Here is a 21,385-nt window from a genome sequence, read left to right as displayed (position 1 = left end):
TAAAGCCCAGGCCTTGTGCCATAATACCATAATAGCAGTCATTTTATTATTATTTATTATTACACATGTAGGCTGGCAGCTAAGAGCTGAAATACATACAAAGCATATAAGTAATTAAACAAAAACAGTTAAAAATCAGGATGGGAGCCGAAGCAGTTTGTTTTTGGAAGTGTGAATGGGCTGAGCGGTTGAAGAATAATGGTCATAGCCGGGGGGGGGGGGGTCATGATCAGACAGGTCCAAAGCCATTTATCAGCACAGCTCGCCGTCCACTCACATACAGCCAGTTGCATTAATCCCCCCTTCCCTGTCTTACTTTGTGCCAAGCCAAAGCCAACAGGTATGCTCCAACAAAGGCTATCCCAGTACTACAAAGCAATGCAAGCGATAATGCGGGTGTAACAGTTGTTAAAGTACTATGTGAATTTCACCAGGTTCATATATTAATATGTTGTGTTGATTTGTTATGCATGCCTGCATCCTGGGAGAAGGGGAGTGTGCACTTACGTTTTGCCCTGCGTGCTCGTGCTCATATAATTTTGATGCACTGAGAGAGGTAGGCACGCTTTTTCTGTCTTCAGAAAAGTTTGATTATTTTAAGTACAAAGTCATACACACAGTGTTTTGTTCATGAAATGATGTATATTTAGAGGTTACTCATAAGTGGATGGTATTGTTAAGATGCACTTGTAATTTTTAGGATTATATCAACATTCTGAATTCAACATGTGGTTAATAGCTAGCTACGGTATTAGCAGGCTATTGTATGTGTGAACGATGGCTAGCTCCTCGAATGATCCCAGTCCCTCCTATTGTGCATCTGTTGTAGAAAGAGGCGACGATTCTCAGAACATACGTGCTCTACAAATGTTTTATTTCCTTTTGGATGCAGGTATGTGGTTTTATCTATGTAAAATATGTTATGTATAATAAGGAGAGAGTGTATTAATTTTTGTATTCAAAAATAATTTTGATGCACTGAGAGAGAAAGAGGCGACGATTCTCAGAACATACGTGCTCTACCAATGTTTTATTTCCTTTTGGATGCAGGATGCAGAGAGTGAGTTTTGTTTGATTAAAACTACCTGATCTCCAAAGTCCACGTTTATAGTCTCAATCAACCACACACAACACAGAGTTACAGCGGTGCAGTATAGCACCGTCTACACGGGGTCAATTCAAAAGCCCAGGCACTTGTGTCACAGGGAGTAAGCCTAGTGCTCATGTCTCTGCACAGGATCGAACCGCTGTGAGAAATGTACTTACCGCTATTAAAATAGCGCTCAAGAAGTTTATAATCTCAAAATGCAAGTTTGTGATCTACCTCACTACAAAGACATGCAATCCAGCAGTTGAACTAAATCTCATCTCAAATCTAAAATATTTTCCAAGATCGAGAGGAATGTATGGCGTCGGAATACATTTTCCCCTAGATAAAGATCTCAGATCAACTTCCCCAATTCTAATGCAAAACTGACGCAAGATCAGCATCTCTGGGCAACTTTAACATACATCAAATGGAAGTTCCAAAAGCCCCAAAAATAAATCTAAAGCAGAAACATGTTGACCATTTATCTTCATGGAACAGCAATAGAGGAAATTGTATTAGACCGGTGAAAGTTGATTTATTGCAATTAAGAAACACATGATAACCAAAAGTAGTGTAATTTACTTAAACTCACTTGATTACAACCAACCTGCAGTTAACATAACTATATGCTTTGTTTTGAGCTCAAGGGCACACACTATAGAGAAATACATCTTAATCCAAAATCTGGTGTTCCTTTGAAAGTGTTTTGCAAGGAAATATACAAAATAACTCACATTTTAAATAGTGAAATACATGCTATTTTAATTCTGTAATTGGTAACATCTTTACAATACATGCCTCCCGTTTTGTCATCCTTCAACAAAAACTTGGAAAATGTACAATTTCATGACCAACACGGAACAATTTTGGTTGCTCGAGTAAAATAGGTAGTCACAGCTGTAGTTTCAAAATCATGATCACCATCTGCAGAAGACATATTTACATTGCAAACAGGATCAGGAAAGCAACCATCAAGCAGAACAGACCCATGGCTTCAGAGAGGACAAATCCCAGGATAGCGTAAGAGAAAAGCTGCTGTTTTAGGGAGGGGTTCCTGGGGAGAAAAACAAGTTTGTTAGATCCATGAATCAAAGCTGTGGGAGAGACTTGCAGCCATAGCAATTGTTAACCATTTTCCTAAACATGTCAAAAAAGCATATGAGAAAAATCAGCAAAGATGCACATTGTTGAGGGTATATAGTAAGGCACCATATCTACTAATGGCAATATTTACCTTGCATATCCGATGATAAGGCTGCCGAACACAGTCCCGATTCCAGCACCAGAACCGGCCACTCCAACTGTGGCAACTCTAGCGCCAATGAACTTGGCTGCTGTGTCAATGTCTCTGCTCACAGCGCTAGTCTGGAAACCCCTCAGTGCTACCTGGAAAAAGGTGCTCTAACCAGGGACCAAAAAATATATATTTTTTGTAATTTAAATCATTTTTTAAATATATTTTTTAAATTTAAATCATATTTTTTATGTATTTTTGGGGGGACTAAAATGACCAAATTGACCATAAAAACAGCTTGAAGATAAATATTACAAACATGTAAGATTAAGACAACATTCAGATCATTGCAGAGGGGTTCAGTATCATTTAGAAGAGAGGCAGAGGGTTGTTTTCTTATGTAACATTTCTATCTGCAATATTTTACCTAATGAAAAAAATCTTGAAAGGTAGCACCATATAAGTTGTTGTTCCTGGAGGAAAGGGAACTAAAGGGTAAAGGCGCAGGTAGACACTCACCTCTCCTGACATCCGGTTGGGAAAGCACAGACGCAGAGAGGGGTCTGTATAAGGCAGTGGATCCAGAACGGACCTAACAGTAACATTAAATGATGCAACTTCCATAACATCAACTTGATTACAAACGCACCACCTCCCCAAAAAAACATTTGTTAATTGATTCGCAGGGGGACAACAATCACATGTACATCACAACTGACCAACTTTACAAGTGAGATGTGGGCAGTACCACATGGTACATAGCAAGCTACTAGTTACAGAGCTAGTTTTTACTAGTTTTTTTTAGAATAAACATGGTAAGTGAAAAACCTAATGAAATAGCCCCCTCCCTACCCGATCTATAATCCGGCCGCTATATAACTTTGTATGCGTTGTTTGTTAGCAACCTTGTTATTTATGAAGTTTTTGGAACAGATCCTGCTGGAACGATCCACAAATTATACCCACCCCAATGCACATAGCCAAATGAAGCCCTTCGTATTTCAGAAACAGTCTTTGGTACTTATTTCTGCATGACCTTGAATTTACAAAGAAAGCTCATTAGCTAACTAACGAGCGCTGGCATAGCTAAAACTAGCTACCTAGCTTAGGTGACAAGTAAAGTTATTTTCCAAGAGCTGGTTTAAAAAATAAATTAAAAAACACTTCAACCACGTTACTTGCCATTCAGTGTGCACAATTGCGTTACAGCAGTTCCTAAGTCAAAAATAAGTACACGTACCTAATCAACATTATACTATGACAACTTATATGTAACGTTATCATTACTTTCACAACTCGCACAGGCGTACATATTGGTTTAATGTGTTGACTGATCATCAACTAAAGACGAGTCACCTGGTTTTCTCTCTAAAAAAGGTCAATGAGAATTTCTCCCAAAAAAATTAAGAAACAGTGAATCCATAAATTATTATATGTGCAAAACAACTGTCTTCTCATAAATTAGGTGTCGGTGTGGATCCAAAACGACTTTAGATAGAAGATTGATTGTTAAAATGTTTCCGCGCAGACCTCCATTCGCCTCCCCTTCACTTACCGGCTGCAGAGGTCGAAGCGCCGAGGAACAACTTCGCATGCCAGAAGCCGTGTTTACTCAGATTCCCGGATGTTGGGATTTACGACATCAGACGTCATTCCCTTACACCTTTATTGGAACATTTGAAAGAAAAAAGTACAATGACAGCCTTTTCAATGTTGTTTCTATCAACCATCTATGTTTCTATATATCAATCAAACATCTATTGTATTCGTTTTAATTAAAATGTAACATGTTTTACTCATGCTACTAGTGATAATAAACTCAAACTCAAGGTGGTAGTAGGACAAACTCAAAAGGGGTTCTTTCTACTTGTGTGTGTTCACCAATGATCTTGAAATGCTATTTTCTAATTCTCTGGGAATGTATGTATCAGTTTTACCCCACATATTTGTTTTATTTATTTATTTAACCCAATAATGATTTTTAATTCTAGTTTTCCTGCTCTTTAGCCTTTTGTTGTATTCATATATGGCCAGTGCCATCCTTTTCAAATGTTCTCTTGTCTATTAGAATTTGACAAAAATTTATAAAACCATAACATTTATTTATAGAGTTTGGTTTTCACTATTCGGAGCAAATCAGTTGTAACATGATCCATGTCCAGTAGAGGAATCTGTTGTGTAAGGCCTATGTTATGTAGCGGCAGCTAGGCAAGGTATCATTCCTGCTGTACTGACCCAATCCCAATGTGAAATATGTACTGTTTTCGATTTTTCAGAACAGATTTTTCAGTATAGATTGAATGCATTGAATGCAATGCATGACGGCTAATGGTGTTTTATTCGGTTGTAGTTCCATGTATTTCTTAAAAAACAAACGAGTAAACCATTTTGATTGATCAGAATGTAACTGAAAATACAATGGCAGCCTTGCCATTGTCCATCAATACCAAAATATATTTATTTTTCGTATAACATTTGGGGAAACATATGCAGTTATTGTAGTCTTACATTTTGTTGGCCAACCAAGGCTAGGGTGGCTGAGTGTGAATACATGGCTCTGAGTGTAAGCACCTTTTCACTAGAAACTTTCTTGTGTTCAAATTACCGTCAGTGCGAAATTACGTAACAGTTACGTAACTAAGGTGAATAAAGAAAGTTGCATACACAACATAGAATGTGTGGATATGTTTGTTGCATTATTTGCGTATATTTGGATATCATTCTCACTTATTATTTTAGCCACCTATACATTAGGCTATATATTCCCCTTTTTCCTCTTTGCATCTTCAAAGAAATACACATTGCCATTTAATCTGTATTCATATTGTGACTTCTCCTTGGAAGAAGGAGAGAGGCACCCTAGGAGGTACGTAAAGGAGTTGATTAAATCTTGTTAAGACAGACAATCAGGTGAGAGGAGGTCCTAACTAGTCAATGATCTAAATGTATCAAAACATGTAGACACTGTAGACTTTAAGGACAGGAGTTGCACACATGCCATAGAACAACATGAACAAGGAAGTGACAGACTAATAGTGCTTTGTTGGTAAATGGTGACAGACTGACTGATCTGCAAGTAATAATAGATATGTATTTGTTATGCAAAGTGATTTGTAGATCAGTCAGTCTGTGTGGAGGAGGATGAAGACCTTTAGTGATCTGCAGGACATAGTAAAACACACATGCTATCAATGACATGCAGCTTTTCTCATAGACGGGGGAGGTTACTATGTGAAGGAATGTGTTAGGATTGGAAGTTTTCTCTTTTATGTTTCTTTTGAGATGGTATGGCCTCTGAGGACCCCCAAGACCAACTGGCTGAGGCTATTAAAAAGGCAGAACGCCTTGCTGAGGAGCTCAACCAAGAGAAGGACCCACAAGCCCAACTGGATGAGGCCATTAACGAGGCAAAAAGACTGGCTGAGGAGCTCAACCCAGAACGGGTAATGTAACAAGTCGTACATTACTTGTAATGCAACCCCTACAGCTCCCATACGTGCATAAATATTCCCAACACAACCCCAGCACTACAGCGTTATGATTTATCATTGCTTTATGTTTGTCAAAGTAGACCCCACATGCCACAAATGTGAATATAAACGTAGACTCTGTGATATGACCTGAACACGGGCATCATTGATATTGCCCATTGAGCATGAGGCACAAGGGTGCACTTGTTAGCATCCTTGTGAACCTCTACACATGTTAGCAGTGTGAGTGAGCCAGAACCTGGGTCTACTGCAGGTGCCTTTCCTCAGCTGACAAATCACTTCACCTTATGTGAAAATAAAAGTATTGCTTGTGCTCCATATGTGCACAAGCAAGCCATGCTTGTGGGAGACTTTTATTAGTGGGCCAGCCATGATAATTGAAATGCACTTTTTAGGAAAAGAAGAAGAAAAAGACAAACAAGCCTCCAGGGATTAGGTTCAGATGGAGACAAAGGGATGAGAGAGGACAGATTGTTTCTCAAACCAGGAAGGCAACTACATCCACTTCTGTTGTTAAGTTTCATCCTGTCTAGGTGTTTAATTGCATGGATCCCTGATCTGACTTCTTCCTTTCAAACATACTGTATCATAGCATATCAAACGTTTGTTGCCGAGCCATAGGCCGGTCTAGTACCATCTACCCACAGCACAAAATACATTACATGCAGGTCTGATCCCACCTTTCCCTGTCTCTAACTGTTGTCTGTCTCTGATGAAAATACAGTGCCATGCGAAAGTATTCGGCCCCCTTGAACTTTGCGACCTTTTGCCACATTTCAGGCTTCAAACATAAAGATATAAAACTGTATTTTTTTGTGAAGAATCAACAACAAGTGGGACACAATCATGAAGTGGAACGACATTTATTGGATATTTCAAACTTTTTTAACAAATCAAAAACTGAAAAATTTGGCGTGCAAAATTATTCAGCCTCCTTAAGTTAATACTTTGTAGCGCCACCTTTTGCTGCGATTACAGCTGTAAGTCGCTTGGGGTATGTCTCTATCAGTTTTGCACATCGAGAGACTGACATTTTTTCCCATTCCTCCTTGCAAAACAGCTCGAGCTCAGTGAGGTTGGATGGAGAGCATTTGTGAACAGCAGTTTTCAGTTCTTTCCACAGATTCTCGATTGGATTCAGGTCTGGACTTTGCCTTGGCCATTCTAACACCTGGATATGTTTATTTTTTAACCATTCCATTGTAGATTTTGCTTTATGTTTTGGATCATTGTCTTGTTGGAAGACAAATCTCCGTCCCAGTCTCAGGTCTTTTGCAGACTCCATCAGGTTTTCTTCCAGAATGGTCCTGTATTTGGCTCCATCCATCTTCCCATCAATTTTAACCATCTTCCCTGTCCCTGCTGAAGAAAATCAGGCCCAAACCATGATGCTGCCACCACCATGTTTGACAGTGGGGATGGTGTGTTCAGCTGTGTTGCTTTTACGCCAAACATAACGTTTTGCATTGTTGCCAGAAAGTTCAATTTTGGTTTCATCTGACCAGAGCACCTTCTTCCACATGTTTGGTGTGTCTCCCAGGTGGCTTGTGGCAAACTTTAAACGACACTTTTTATGTATGTCTTTAAGAAATGGCTTTCTTCTTGCCACTCTTCCATAAAGGCCAGATTTGTGCAATATACGACTGATTGTTGTCCTATGGACAGAGTCTCCCACCTCAGCTGTAGATCTCTGCAGTTCATCCAGAGTGATCATGGGCCTCTTGGCTGCATCTCTGATCAGTATTCTCCTTGTATGAGCTGAAAGTTTAGAGGGACGGCCAGGTCTTGGTAGATTTGCAGTGGTCTGATACTCCTTCCATTTCAATATTATCGCTTGCACAGTGCTCCTTGGGATGTTTAAAGCTTGGGAAATCTTTTTGTATCCAAATCCGGCTTTAAACTTCTTCACAACAGTATCTCGGACCTGCCTGGTGTGTTCCTTGTTCTTCATGATGCTCTCTGCGCTTTTAACGGACCTCTGAGACTATCACAGTGCAGGTGCATTTATACGGAGACTTGATTACACACAGGTGGATTGTATTTATCATCATTAGTCATTTAGGTCAACATTGGATCATTCAGAGATCCTCACTGAACTTCTGGAGAGAGTTTGCTGCACTGAAAGTAAAGGGGCTGAATAATTTTGCACGGCCAATATTTCAGTTTTTGATTTGTTAAAAAAGTTTGAAATATCCAATAAATGTCGTTCCACTTCATGATTGTGTCCCACTTGTTGTTGATTCTTCACAAAAAAATACAGTTTTATATCTTTATGTTTGAAGCCTGAAATGTGGCAAAAGGTCGCAAAGTTCAAGGGGGACGAATACTTTCGCAAGGCACTGTACATATTTAACGAAAGGAGAGTCAGAATTCCAGCAAATCTTTTGAATTAAAAACTTTTTTATTACCAATTTTTTTCAGCTCCATGGGCCAGTACATTAAGAGCCAGACTAGTACAACATTTTGGGCCAGTCACTGAGGAAGAATCAGGTATTGATGAGCGATTGAATATATTAATCTATACCATTCCTTGTTATTCAGTGGCCTTGTAATTAATTTATTGTATTTTTATTAAACCTGTAATTGGTAGTTGAAACGATAACAAAGCACACTCCCTTCCCCTGTTTTGGTTAGAAGCTGAGTAAAGGGTTGGCGAAATGTAACCACTTTCAATTTATTGACAGAGCTATTATTACAATAACTTACCATCAATGTTATTAAAATAATAGGTTTAACCATATAGCATTAATATAAATCCCAAAATGGCTTTATCAACTTCTGAATGTCCCTTGAAGTCTAATCCTTTCCTTTTTTGCATATCTTACTTTAGAGATGAGGACCAGTAGATTGGAATCCACTCCAGTTTTAAACATTGATGAAGAAATAGGTATGTTTAAATTGTTTTACTTTCAAAATTGGGGTCATCTTGGTGTTACTGAATTATACTGCACTACATCTTTATTTTGACAGTGATGCAACATTTTTAAACGTGTTTCCAGAATTTAGGATTTGAGATCAAATATTTGATATGAGGTTACAGTACAGAATGTCACCTTTTATTTCAGGGTATTTTTAGACTTTTCTGATTTACCGTTTCGAAATTAAGGCACTTTATATGTCTAGTTGCAAGTTTTATTAGGCGTATGTACAGGATACTGATGGTAACACGATCCAACGAAATACTTACTTGCAGGTAGCTTCTCGACAAAGCAAATAAAAATGCTGGAGTGTAGAGACAATTTCAACATTTTAGCATCACTGTCCAGAGTGCAATAACAACATCCTGGCAGAGCTTTTTCCTCCACATTTCCTTTAATATGAAGTAATCTGCCATTCCACATTATAGAATTAGTCTTAGTTGAATTCATTCAAATCCACAATTACAGACAGTGGTTCCTTTTGTAACCACTGTCTGTAATTGTGAAAGCTTGGAAGCATTTGCCTTTGAGGAGAGTTTACTCTGTAGTCAAAATACACTGAGTGTACAAAATATTCCTAATATTGAGTTGCACTCCCTTTTTCCCTCAGAACAGCCTCAATTCGTCAGGGCATGGACTCTACAAGGTGTCGAAAGCATTCCACAGGGATGCTGGCCCATGTTGACTCAAATGCTTCTCACAGTTGTGTAAATTTGGCTGTATGTCCTTTGGGTGGTGGACCATTCTTGATACACACGGGTAAATGTGGATCGTGAAAAACCCAGCAGCATTGCAGTTCTTGACTGCAAACCGTTGGACGTGGCACCTACTACCATACCCCTTTCAAAGGCACTTAAATATTTTGTCTTGCCCAGTCACCCTCTGAATGGCACACATACACAATCCATGTCTAGATTGTCTCAACGCTTAAACATCCTTCTTAAACTTGTCTCCTCCCCTTTATCTACACTGGTGGATTTAACAGGTGACATCAATAAGGGAACATAGCTTTCACCTGGTCAGTCTGTCAGGGAAAGAGAATGTTTTGTACTCAGTGTGTTGTTGCTGTTTTAAGAACATTCAGAATTTCTATTCGATGATGGGATCAAGTTATATTGTTTGATATTCCAATTTAGACTTTACTCAACATTTTGAATATGTAATTGAATTTACTGTAGAATCAAAGCTGAGGTTTTTGGCTTGTCACACCATAGATTGTGCAGAGATATATTTGCTGTCACCTACTTACAGCCCTATGTGTGTTTTAATAGATTAATTGAATCATTTTCCCATTTTTGTGTTTTCAAAAAAGCCATACTTCATAGAGAAATTAACATCCTCCTAGCTGACTTAGAAGACCCTGAGTGTTCAAATCTAGCTGTGCCTGGTGCATCACACAGTTGGAGTGTGAGGAAGGAACTCTCACAGGAGGGAGTCCAGGCCTGAGATGGTAGATTCTCTGCTGGCTGCAGAGCATGCTTCTCAGAAGATCTGTCAGTCATGCAATGTGAAAAGGGCTATTCTGCGATGTAGAGACTGTCTGCCGAAACAGCTTTACTGCGAAGACTGCGATGTCTCTACACATGCAAAGTTCCCCCTGCACAACAGAGAGTCCATGATCGAGGGGTTCTACACGCCCCTTCCTCCAACCACAGCCATATCTCTCCACAGTGATGGCAAATATGCACTTCATGAACAGGGTGTGTTTTAAAAAAAATTGTGGCTGAATGTGTTATATCAAAGTTCAAATGTATTCTTGTTTATTGTTGTATATAAATATTGTCCTTGATTGTTTCTTACCATTGGATGTACCAGAGGTGATATGTGGTTGCCTGACAAGCACCATCCATGTTGGCCCTGGGAAACGTATAATACTCGTAGGAATAAATGGTATGTGCAATATCTACAAGAACCAAACAGTGATGTAGCAATGCAATGTAAAACAACATTAATTCAGACTACATTTGTCTCCTCAAGGTCGCTACAATGTCACAGTGCCTGTGCTTACCTGCACAACTTGTCTTAGCACCTGGACAGCAAACTTGGCAGATCTGATAAAGAATGGGTACTGCCCTGCAACTGTCAACTGTGACACCATATACCATGTAGATCTTTTCAGCTCTTTTGAGGAGCTGAAAGTGTCAGCCCCAGGAATGTCCTGTCTGGCGTTTATGTGGATTTTGGAGCAGCGTACTGACTACTTTGGCAGGGTAACAATCAATTATACTCAGCTTTACCAATGTATGACTTCAGGTTAACTATGTTACAACACTTTGTGTAACATACCTTTATTTCCAGTACTATAACTATGTTTAAACTTCAGGTCTCTTGCTACAGTATGTGTTAGCCTCCTGCACCACTGTCCTGCCATGCACCTTATCTGTGCCCCTCTTGCATCCAATATTTCCTGCTGTTTACAACATAAGTACTCGTCTTACTTTTGCATTGACTTTCACCTGCTTTGCTGTCAACACTATGTACTGGCCCTACTTCAACTCAAATCCAGTCAGCCATAGTGAATTATAGTATGTTTTGTTTATACTATTGTTGTAAGTTATTGAATATACAGTATTTTCTTTATGTATTTTTCCCTCACCAGAACAGAATGATCTGTGGGGACACTTTTCAAAAAAGCTTCTTTGAGTGGACGTACTACCGCTCTGAAATTGATCAGGTCTGTGATATACAGGACTTTGACTGCCCAGCCTGGTCTGTGATATACAGTACTTTGACTGCCCAGCCTGGTCTGTGATTTACAGGACTGTGACTGCCCAGCCTGGTCTGTGATATACAGGACTTTGACTGCCCAGCCTGGTCTGTGATATACAGGACTGTGACTGCCCAGCCTGGTCTGTGATATACAGGACTTTGACTGCCCAGCCTGGTCTGTGATATACAGGACTGTGACTGCCCAGCCTGGTCTGTGATATACAGGACTGTGACTGCCCAGCCTGGTCTGTGATATACAGGACTGTGACTGCCCAGCCTGGTCTGTGATATACAGGACTTTGACTGCCCAGCCTGGTCTGTGATATACAGTACTTTGACTGCCCAGCCTGGTCTGTGATATACAGGACTGTGACTGCCCAGCCTGGTCTGTGATATACAGTACTTTGACTGCCCAGCCTGGTCTGTGATATACAGTACTTTGACTGCCCAGTCTGTTCACCCAGCATGCTTGCAGTGTCTGTGGATGGGAACAAGAAGCTGTATCAATTCAAAAAAGGGTATGTAAAACTATTCATAATTTATCAAATACACCGTACTCTATATCATTTAAACAATCCAAACAAGGTTTGCCTTTTCTTTGTCTAGTGTGAACGTTTTCAAATGCAGTTGAGGTCATTTTTAACTTAAATGTTTTGAGTTTGTAATGAAATGAATTATCAACATTGTCAAGTGTCCCACAATCAGTTACTGAGGTTGATTGCTATTTCATATGTCATATATTTAATGTATTTCACAAATCCTTTCAAGGAGTGATGACAAAGGATTCTTTGATGGCGTATTTATCTGCAAGGATGAGGATGTCTGACTTTGTGAACTATGTCCATACAAAGACTAAACATGTACGTTTCCTGTGTATCGTCTAATCTGTGAAATAGGACTGGCCTCGGGCCATCTGACTCAAAGGCAGACTCGTTATACACTATTCCAATAAAAACACATTTTGGAGAGATGGTAATCCTCTCTCTTCAAGTCCAGGGTCGTTACACCACTCCCTCTGTTCAGAAATACAATATACTTTACAAGTGCTTCTTTTTGACAGTCAATTTCCAACTTCTGATCTCCATTGTAGCGAACACAGGGAGTAGCTCAGCGCCCCATCTAGATTTTAAAAACCTAACCACTGTCCCCCCCCGAAAACATTATTTCTACCTATACTCTTCTATTTCCCTTCCCTTAGGTTATGGAAAAGGGGTATGTGGAGCATCCCAGTGGACAGCAGCTAAAGAGCCGTCAAGGAAAACAAACAAACTTGATGAAGAGGGACTCGAAGTTGCCGTCTGCCGCCAAGGAATACTTTTAAGGAGCCTCAACATGATGTGTGCAGAGATATAAATAATTGTCCCTCAGTCAGGTATTAAATTTCAAGCAACAAAGACTAGGGATCTTTTCGAAAGCCTCATAAAGAAGGGCAGTGATTGGTAGATGGGTCACAATAACAAATCAGACATTGCATATCTCTTTAAGCATGGTCAAGTTAATTATTATGGTGTGGATTATGTATTAAATGTTCCTGAGTTGCCAAGTTCAAGTTTGGACTTAAATCTGATTGGAAATCTATTGCAAGACTTTTAAATTGTTGTTTAGACATGATCCCCAACATATTGACAGAGCTTGAAGAACTATAAAAATAATAATGGGCTAATTTTGCACAATCCTGGTGTGTTAAGCTCTAAAAGACTTACCCAAGAAGACTCACAGCTGTAATCACTGTTAAAGGTGTTTCCAAGGGGTCTGACTACTTTTGCAAGGCACTGTAACATCCAATACCAAGGTACAGCCAAAACCATATGTATTTGGAGAGTGAAGATAAAATGTGAAATTTGGATCTTAAACTCCAGAATTTAAGATTTTAAATCAAACGTTTAATTTACTATAACTTTAATACACTTTAAGTGAATTTGTCCAAATACTTATGGCTTCTTCAAATTGGGGGATACATAAAGTGATTTACTTTCTAAATTGTGAAAAGGTGACCTGTACTATCGCCTCATATGAAACATTTGATTTCAAATCCAAAATGCTGGTGTTTAGAGTCAAATTGTAAATTTTAAATTCACTGTCCAAATACATATGGTGTTGAGTGTACAGTATATCCTCAATTCATTCTAGGAGATTAGTTGAAGTAAACATACCATCCAGAGCATGGCTTCCACCTCACTTTCTGCTCCTGCCCCTTTATTATGCAACAGATAAAAATGTCTGTTTTATTTTAAAGCTGCACTATGCAGAAATGGCTCCACAATGTCATGGTAGCTAATATCAGCTGTTTGAAGCTGTTGTACAAAACCAAAGTAAGAGACTCAATAACAAAACTTAAGAACGGGATAGAAATTACACACACTGTAGAACAGATCTACCGCTTCTTAGACTTGCTTTCAAGTAGAATGATGATCTGTAACTAACATTTCTATGTAAATTTGGTCAGGCCACCCAGAAAGTTACATATTGCCACTTTAACTACAAGGTCTATGCATTGCAAGTTAACTACAATTGGTGTTGCACTAGGATTAGCCTGTAAATACAGTCACAGGAATGTCAATGTTCTGCAGATTTACCTCCTCTGAAATTCTATTGGCAAGAATCTTGAGAATAGGGAAAATCGTTTGCCCCCAGATGCACTGGACACTCTGAAACAATAAATGCATTAATATATTTAATCACCACCCACCAAAACATTAATAAAGTTAGCAGGACAGTCAATTGCATTATTCATTTTACATCTATGCCTAGCCTTAGACTACACTCTTAGAAATGGTTATTTGGCTGTCACCATAGGAGAACCCTTTTTGGTTCTGGGTAGAACCCTTTTGGTTCCATGTAAAACCCAATAGAGTTCTACCTGGAACCAAAAAGGGTCCCCTTTGGGGATAGCTGAAGAACCCTTTTGGAACGCTTCTTTCTAAGAGTATGCCTGCCTTCTAAAATGTAGGGGACCATCAATCACTGGAATTGTTTTGTACATGTATTAAAATCATAATTGAAGTTATTGACATCATTAACATTTATGAATAAACAATATAAGTTAGATACTAATTTACCTTTTTGCATGTAGTCATATTTCCTCTTCCTTGGTCGGGGTTGGATGGGGTAGGATGGGGTTGGATCGGGTAGGATGGAGTATCATGGGGTTGGATACGGTTGGATGGGGTTGGATGGGGTTGACTGCTCAGCGAGTTGGGTTTGTTGAGGGCGACACGGTGACAGGACTTTCTCCCCGTCTTCTTCGGTTTGGTGTGGGTGTAGCTTGTCTCCTGGGTGGTGGGGGTTATTGGGGGTTTAACCTGGTTGGGGATCCAGGTGAAGCTGGTCTCCTGGATGGTGGGGGATATCGGGGGTTCAACCTGGTTGAGGATGAGGGTGTAGCTGGTCTCCTGGGTGGTGGGGGATATTGGGGGTTAAACCTGGTTGAGGATGGGGGCGAAGCTGGTCTCCTGGGCATTGGGGGTTATCAGAGGTTCAACCTGGTTGAGGATGAGGGTGTAGCTGGTCTCCTGGGGGGCAACTATATCAGACAGTTCTTGGGCAGCAAAGGGGGAGGGTTGGAGGGTTGTAGTGTGGGGGTATGGGTGTTGATTGCCACTGCGAAATAGAACATATTAAGGAAATGGGACAGAGGTGAGCATGTATATTTAAGCAATAAGGCACAAGGAGGTGTGGTATATGGCAATATACCACGGCTAAGGGCTGTTATTATGCATGACGCAATGCAGAGTGTCTGGATACAGCCCTTAACCGTGATATATTGGCCATATACCACAAACCCCCGAGGTGCCTTATTTCTATTACAAACTGCTTACCAATGTAATTACAGCAGTAAAAATAAATGTTTTGTCATACGGTCTGATATACCAAGGCTTTCAAACAATCAGCATTCCGGGCTGGAACCACCCAGTTTATAAATAAACTTCTACAAAGGATATGTGAAAAGAATGTGTTGAAATGTTGCTTGCCTGAACTAACTCCTCTACTTTAATAATAACAATAATTATACATGAAACATACATAGCTTTACAATTGTAGAAACTAACAAACAATCAATAATCTTACTAAACAGCAGCAGACTAAACAAAAGGAAGAAAAACATTACTTTGAAGAAAAAATACTTTGCCGCAAACATGCATCCTTTGTCCTGATCTTGTCCACATTTGGATTGTGCCCACATTTTTAGAAATGCATCTACACATGGTCTTATCAGTCCATTGTGAACAAATTTACTGGTCCCGCCTTGTATGTTAATTCTTTGAGAGATATTTTATTTATTTGAAGACACGTATATATTCCATAAGTCTGGTGCCACCTGTCAATGATTTTAGAAGACAGGATGATTTAAATGGTTTTACTGTCAACTCCAGACGTGGTCAGGAAGATCTGAACACAATGCTTCTTTTAATCGTCTACACCTGTCTGAAAATGTGGGAACAATCAGACTGTGGACAAGATCAGGACATATAATGCATGCTAGAACCAGGTATAAACGGGGCTAAATAGAGGTAAGAAGGGCTCAAGGAAAGGGTGTGATGTGTGAGTATGTGAGTGAGATAGCAGGTGAGTGAGCGAGCAGGTGTTGCGCATATGTGTGAGTGTGTGTACAAGTGTGTGAAACAGAAGAGGTGTGTGGGAATGGTGGAGGGGGAGGTAAGGGTAGGCCATGGTGAAGAGGTGTGTGTGTGGGAATGGTGGAGGGGGAGGTAAGGGTAGGCCATGGTGAAGAGGTGTGTGTAGGAATGGTGGAGGGGGAGGTAAGGGTAGGCCATGGTGAAGAGGTGTGTGTGGGAATGGTGGAGGAGGAGGTAAGGGTAGGCCATGGTGAAGAGGTGGGTTTTTAGGCGGGACTGAAAGATGATGATGGACTTCCAGAGTTCCAGAGCCTAGGAGCAACCCTGGAGAAGGCCCTGTCACTGAAACTCTGGAGCTTGGGCCTTGGGTTGACAAGGTGGCCAAATGTGGTTAGAGAGAATAAAGTAGACGGCACGGGTCAAAATTTTGATTGATGACCCTGTGTCCATGATGACGTGTACATGTCCAAATATGGGCCTCCGGCCAGGCCATCCTGTTTCTGTGGTCACGTGTTATTTTGCATCCTTTGAAGTAGTCATGCTGATTGATGTCTAGGGACCTGGTTGAACTGGGGGGGGGGGGGTTCAGTGTTTGAACTTTTGAAAGTGTATGGCCCCCCACCCCCAGTTTTATTGCCCTTATGGTTGCTATCTATGAAGCAGGAATGTGTGTGTGTATGTATGTATGTATGGGGATGTGTGTGTGTGTGTGTGTGTGTGTGTGTGTGTGTGTGTGTGTGTGTGTGTGTGTTAGAAACAAGGTCACTTGGCATTGTATCCATTTCAAGCTTTAAACAACAATTAAACAGCCATCACAATAATGTTTCTCAGCCTAGTTTCCTATTGAGTTCTCTTTATATGTATAGGCACAGAGCTTCCAGATGGCTCCAGCCTAAGGATTTTCAGTGCATGTACACCTGGGGAGAATAGAACCCCAAAGAAAAGATCCTAAAGGTAATTCAGATTCAGGTTTATCATGACAGCCTCTTTATGAAAGGCCTTTACTTATGGCTAAACAGCTTCTACACAGCTTATTAATTAATGCGGTGGGATAAAATTAGGTGTTTCTAGGAGGGCTTAAACAAATCTACAGTGAAACAAACATGTACACTTTACACACATATGTATTGACATTTAGAAAGACCACAGTAACATGACAGAATTTGTGCAAATGCGACGAAATCTGCTAGTGGATATTAAATGTACAACAGTAGTATTCGGTAACAATCAATACGTGTTAATCATGTGGCACAGGCAATCATGACAGCCTCTTTATGAAAGACCTTTACTTATGACTAAACAGTTTTCTACCCATCTTATTAATTAATGATGTGGGCATACCCAGGATTTACATGCAGGATGGTTGATCTACACATGGAGGGAAAACTTACGGAGTTTTGATGGAGCGGGCAAGCGTCTTTGCGTTGGTGAATTCGAAACGGATAATGGTCAGGGCTAACCGGACCCTTTATCTGTAAGAAATAGTAAACATTTTGAATTATAACATGAGTTAAAATGTATGTACTAAATATTTAGAATTAAATCACTGGTTTTAAAAAATGTATCTCACGCTTTAACGATAGGGGAAGAGGTAATTTCATATTTCGGTTTAGGGGAATAGGTCATTTCATATTTCGGTTTAGGGGGGTGGTTGAGCGGAGAGAGCATGAGGGCTGGTAGGAGAGAAGAAGGTCAGAGAGGTAAGGGGTAGCAAGGTGGGGGAGAGCTTTTTAGGTCAGGAGGATCTTGTAATTAATGCGGTGGGAGACAGGGAGCCAGTGGAGTTCACAGAGGATGGGGGTGATTAGAGGACGGGCTGCCAGGATGATTAGAGTGGTGGTTGAGGGATAGGGTCTTAAGGTAGACCAGTCCTTCTCAAATAGTGGGGCGCGCCCCCCTGAGGGGGCTCGGAGCGAGGGGGGGAGTGTGTGACCCCGAGGAACAGGCTTTTTTTTTGCAGCAGGGATTATTATTATTTTTTGCACCGAACAAGAGCACACAGCAGGATATGAAGTGCAGATAACAAACCCTTAAGAGACACCATGGAAAAAATATTTAACAGGGATGAAAAGAAAGGTGGAGAGAGACAGAGATAATGAGACAAACGTAAGTCTCCCGAAAGCTAAGACAAGGAAATATGACGAAGCGTATATAGCGCTTGGCTTCACTGTGAGTACGGTGGGGGACGAGGAAAGACCGGTATGTTTACTGTGTCTAAAAATGTTGGCAGCGGACAAATTAAGGCGTCACTTAAAGACATTACACCTCCATCACGCTGATAAGCCGCTTGAGTTTTTTCAGCGAAAACATGCAGAATATTGCCAACAATCGTCCCGCTTTGTGAATGCTACTTCAGTAAACCAGCAAGCACTTGTTAGCATCATATAAGGTGCCGTACCAAATTGCTCAGTGCAACAACCCCACTCCATAGCAGAGGAGCTGATACTGCCTGCAGCATTAGACATGGTCTCTGTCATGCTGGATGACACAAGTGCTGCAAAAATAAAAGTACTTCCCTGAAAACAGTTCCCAATATGACTGGGTGAGAGATCCTTTCAATGCACCAACTCCAACTAGTTTTTATAGGTCAAAGTGTTTCATATATTGTGCTCCTGAGTTAATGTTGCTGATAAATTTGAATGTATTATTTATTGATTATATTTCATTTTATTTTTCAGTATCAAATACAATGGATACAATGTTATGCAGAGGTGTACTTATAACAATTTTATAGACAAATTATACTATTTACAGTCGCGGCGGAGAGTTGGGGGGTGCGAAATGTTTACTTCTTCCTAGGGGGGGCGTAACAGAAAATAATTGAGAAGCACTGACGTAGACAAACATACATATTTCAGTCCAAATACCTTTCACAATTGCCTCATACAACCTTTGGATTGCTGCCATTGAGGTCTGGTTCATCATACCACTGTGAGGACAGAGTGTAGTTGACGACAAAATATTATCCTTCTTCCTCTTGCTGAGGAGTAGCAGGGGGTACACTCCTACCTTGTGGAATCTATGTACCTGGAATCATTAATGACCAAATAACTTCCAGAAACACATCAAATATCAGTCAAATGATATTTAGATTTACATTCTTAAATGACACAATGAGATAACAACAAATAAGTGCATAGGGCCTATCATTTCCCTAAGCAAGAAATGCAGAAATATTTTTAGATGAAAACATAATAAAGCTTACCAGCTTGTTTGCTGCATTAACCAAGGTTGCATATCTTCCATGTTTCATGGTCTTATTTGCCCATTCATCTGTTGCCTTAATTTTTTGGGCCTCTAACTTGACCTTTAGCTGGATTATTGCACCACAGAACTTGCACTTCTTTGATGCTACTCCTATTAATGTGTTACAACTCGGACACAGCTTACGGCTGGAGCCAGGAGCCATTCTGCATGAAAGGTGGATATGAAAGTGTCAGAAAGAATAGCCCTATACACAACTTTGACTGATGGAATGCACCAGGGAGGTCCACTCTGGCATGGGGCTTGAATTGACAAGGAGAACTAGAGATTGTGAGATAAAAACTATACTAACAATTGCAATTAATAAAGAGAGTTTGGCCAACTAAGGAGCTGACGTTGAGTTGCATTAAACATCAAGCACTGACCCTTCTCAAACCCATTAAATAAGTGGAATGTGTGTACTTGGCGAGGTCCATTATCAGATCTGACCCATATGATTGAGTCATTGAAACCCATGTTTCAATGACTCAATCATATGGGTCAGATCTGATAATGGACCTTGCCAAGTAATAAAACTAAGCCTGAGGCTTTAAAATGCCACACTGTAACGTAATGTGTCATACTAACTGTTGACTACTATTGTAACCTAGATGTAGGCTACCTGCCATAGCCTCAGGTGCACAGTGCAATGAGTGTCATTAGTTGACAGATGAAACAATACCTGGGCCAGTGTGATTTCGTTACTTATTTTAAGATACCATTTTTGAATAAGGTCCTCCAGTTGGTTTGCATTTTAAAACTACAACCTGGATGTTTTTGAAAACACAAGAAATGGGAAGAAAGCTGAAATAAAAGAGAAAAAGTTTCCACTTACTTAAAATGGAGCCAGAGGATAGATCAAGAGATCTGTATCAAGAGGATGTATAGAAAGAAAGAGAGAGATAGAGAGACTAAAGGTGTCAGCCATAGGTCTGAGTGGTCTGAAGAGGAGGGTGGTAGGTCTAGGTCTGAAGAGAAGGGTGGTAGGTGTAGGTCTGAAGAGAAGGGTGGTAGGTGTAGGTCTTGGTGGTCTGAAGAGAAGGGTGGTAGGTGTAGGTCTGAGTGGTCTGAAGAGAAGGATGGTAGGTGTAGGTCTGAGTGGTCTGAAGAGAAGGGTGGTAGGTGTATGTCTGAAGAGAAGGGTGGTAGGTGTAGGTCTGAGTGGTCGGAAGAGGAGGGTGGTAGGTGTAGGTCTGAGTGGTCTGAAGAGAAGGGTGGTAGGTGTAGGTCTGAAGAGAAGGGTGGTAGGTGTAGGTCTGAGTGGTCTGAAGAGGAGGGTGGTAGGTCTAGGTCTGAAGAGAAGGGTGGTAGGTGTAGGTCTGAAGAGAAGGGTGGTAGGTGTAGGTCTTGGTGGTCTGAAGAGAAGGGTGGTAGGTGTAGGTCTGAGTGGTCTGAAGAGAAGGATGGTAGGTGTAGGTCTGAGTGGTCTGAAGAGAAGGGTGGTAGGTGTAGGTCTGAAGAGAAGGGTGGTAGGTGTAGGTCTGAGTGGTCGGAAGAGGAGGGTGGTAGGTGTAGGTCTGAGTGGTCTGAAGAGAAGGGTGGTAGGTGTAGGTCTGAAGAGAAGGGTGGTAGGTGTAGGTCTGAGTGGTCTGAAGAGAAGGGTGGTAGGTGTAGGTCTGAGTGGTCTGAAGAGGAGGGTGGTAGGTCTAGGTCTGAAGAGAAGGGTGGTAGGTGTAGGTCTGAAGAGAAGGGTGGTAGGTGTAGGTCTGAGTGGTCTGAAGAGAAGGGTGGTAGGTCTAGGTCTGAAGAGAAGGGTGGTAGGTGTAGGTCTGAGTGGTCTGAAGAGAAGGGTGGTAGGTCTAGGTCTGAAGAGAAGGGTGGTAGGTGTAGGTCTGAGTGGTCTGAAGAGGAGGGTGGTAGGTGTAGGTCTGAGTGGTCTGAAGAGAAGGGTGGTAGGTGTAGGTCTGAAGAGAAGGGTGGTAGGTGTAGGTCTGAGTGGTCTGAAGAGGAGGGTGGTAGGTGTAGGTCTGAGTGGTCTGAAGAGAAGGGTGGTAGGTGTAGGTCTGAAGAGAAGGGTGGTAGGTGTAGGTCTGCGTGGTCTGAAGAGAAGGGTGGTAGGTGTGAAGGGTCTTTATTTGGAGCTGCAAAGTAAAGAGAATAGAACAAGTTTAGAATTGTATTTC

General features: G+C 40.8%; 1 protein-coding gene across 1 annotated transcript; it reads right to left on the bottom strand.

The window, feature by feature from the left end:
* Positions 1 to 2,029: 2,029 nt before the first annotated feature.
* On the bottom strand, positions 2,030 to 2,912 carry LOC139366791 (ATP synthase F(0) complex subunit C1, mitochondrial-like). Its single transcript, XM_071104498.1, has 3 exons — positions 2,844 to 2,912; positions 2,325 to 2,491; positions 2,030 to 2,144 (listed from the first exon to the last, which is right to left on the bottom strand). The coding sequence occupies exons 1-3, from the start codon at positions 2,853 to 2,855 to the stop codon at positions 2,030 to 2,032; spliced, it is 294 nt and encodes a 97-aa protein (XP_070960599.1). The 5' UTR covers positions 2,856 to 2,912.
* Positions 2,913 to 21,385: the final 18,473 nt, after the last annotated feature.

Source organism: Oncorhynchus clarkii, chromosome 15, assembly GCF_045791955.1.
Source record: "Oncorhynchus clarkii lewisi isolate Uvic-CL-2024 chromosome 15, UVic_Ocla_1.0, whole genome shotgun sequence".
Lineage (NCBI taxonomy): Eukaryota > Metazoa > Chordata > Actinopteri > Salmoniformes > Salmonidae > Oncorhynchus > Oncorhynchus clarkii.
Note: the sequence above shows the minus strand (reverse complement) of the source record. Positions and strands in the feature narration are given on the sequence as shown.